The sequence below is a fragment of the Papaver somniferum genome, unplaced genomic scaffold (genome assembly GCF_003573695.1).
Source record: "Papaver somniferum cultivar HN1 unplaced genomic scaffold, ASM357369v1 unplaced-scaffold_32, whole genome shotgun sequence".
NCBI classification, from domain to species: Eukaryota; Viridiplantae; Streptophyta; class Magnoliopsida; order Ranunculales; family Papaveraceae; genus Papaver; species Papaver somniferum.
Window position 1 is genome coordinate 2,329,552 of NW_020643262.1, and position 1,939 is coordinate 2,331,490.

Here is a 1,939-nt window from a genome sequence, read left to right on the forward strand (position 1 = left end):
TTGTAGGAGGTAACTATTTTTTTTCTCTATTTCTCTTGCAACTCTGGTGCGCTAGATAATTATCATGCTATTGGGGAATATTTTAATATGGATGGTCACCAAAATGTTTCGTTTGATTGCGACACCACTATTCTCTCTTAACGGGGGAAAATGGATAATTCCCTGAACAAGACAAAGTTTCAGGTCAATCATAAGGTACCCCCTGAACCTCAAAACTCATTTACACAAATTGTTTGTTGATAATCTACTTAAAAATGATCTATTAATTTACGGTTGCATAGAAAATAAGTACACGCCTCTACATTACCTGAGCAATTACATATTTGCCTCTTTGAATGTGAATTTGAAAACTCAATTTTACTTTATCATTTCGGATTGCACTTGTATCTGTAAGTCAAACTTTAATGGTAAAGTAACCATAATTCATGCTGTAATGGAAGATTATATTTCTAATAATTTAATCTGTGTTGTCGAATATCCCTTTGTTTCATATTTTTGGGAATTTATTAGTGTTCTATGATGGAATTGCTAAGGCCTGGGTAGTAATGGAACCAAAAAGAGTTTGCTTGACACTCTAAATAGAACAAACCATGACATTTTGTTTATATCTGAGACTAAACAACAAAATAAAGCAACACATAACATTTTGAGGAGTTTAGATGTTAATACTACTGTCTAGTTCCTCCTAGAGGTAGTGTTGGAGGTCTTTGTTTGATTTGGAAAAACAATATGAAACTTACTACTACTGACCATGCGTGTAACTACATCAATGTTGCAGTTCTTCCGAATAATAATAATGTAGAATGGATTCTCACATGCTTCTATGGTAATCCTTACACTCCTTTTAAACTTGAGTCATGGAATATTATCAAGCACCTAGCTAACGGTAATGAACAAACAATGGGTAATCATAGGTGACATGAACGTCGTGTTGCATGCTGAAGAGAATAAAAGTATATTTGCTTTTAACAATAGTGAAGTTTTTTTTAATAATCTTATTAACTTATGTGGTCTAATTGATCTTTGCTTCTCGAGTTACACTTTTACTTGGAATAATCACAAAAAGAATAATGATATTATAGAACAGAGACGTGACAGGGCTTTAGGTAATTCCCTGGGGATTACTAGCTTCCCTAATTCTAGTATTAAATATCTAGGGCATCTTGCCTCTGACCATGTGCCTATAGTTCTTAACACTCATAATACTTGGAATGATGAGCCTACCCCATTTAAGTATTTTGGCGACTGGATAAAACATGAGGAATGTAAGCCTTTAATCCAGGCTTGTTGGGAAAAGGAGATCAGAGGCTCCCATGCTCATACAATGATTAAGAAAGTTACTTCTGTTAAACATATCCTTAGAGGCTGGAACAAATACTCTTTTGGCAATATTAGAACAAATATAGAAATGATTAAAGATGATCTTAAGAAAACAAACAGTAGAAGCAGCTATCCTAATAAAAACAGGGAAATTGCGAACCTTAGAAACAAACTTACGGAATGGTACAATATACAAGAAAGTTTTTGGAAGGATAAAAGTAGGGATCAAAATATTATGTTTGGAGACAGAAACACTAGATACTTTCACGCTAGGGCTAAACAGAGGTTTAGAAGAAACAAGATAGAAACCTTAAAAGACAAAAATGATGTATGGGTTAATAGTAGACCTGAAATTGTCTCTTGTATTACTAAACACTTTCTTGAAATAACTACAACTGTAAATCCTTGTTTGGACTAAAACATGATAGATAGAATCCCTGTTAGTATTGACTCTGCTGAAAATGACAAGTTATGCACCACTCCTTCTATGGCTGAAATAAAACAAACTTTTTTTTCTATGGAACCTAACAAAAGTCCATGGCCAGATGCATTCCCACCTATATTCTTTCAACAAAATTGGGATACTGTAGGCCCTGACTTAACTAAAATGATCCAAGTA

At 33.8% G+C, this 1,939-nt stretch overlaps 1 protein-coding gene across 1 annotated transcript; it reads left to right on the forward strand.

The window, feature by feature from the left end:
• The first annotated feature begins 889 nt into the window (after positions 1-889).
• LOC113341872 lies at positions 890-1,738 on the forward strand. The gene has a single exon (XM_026586589.1). It carries the CDS (start codon positions 890-892, stop codon positions 1,736-1,738), a length of 849 nt encoding a protein of 282 aa, XP_026442374.1.
• Positions 1,739-1,939: the final 201 nt, after the last annotated feature.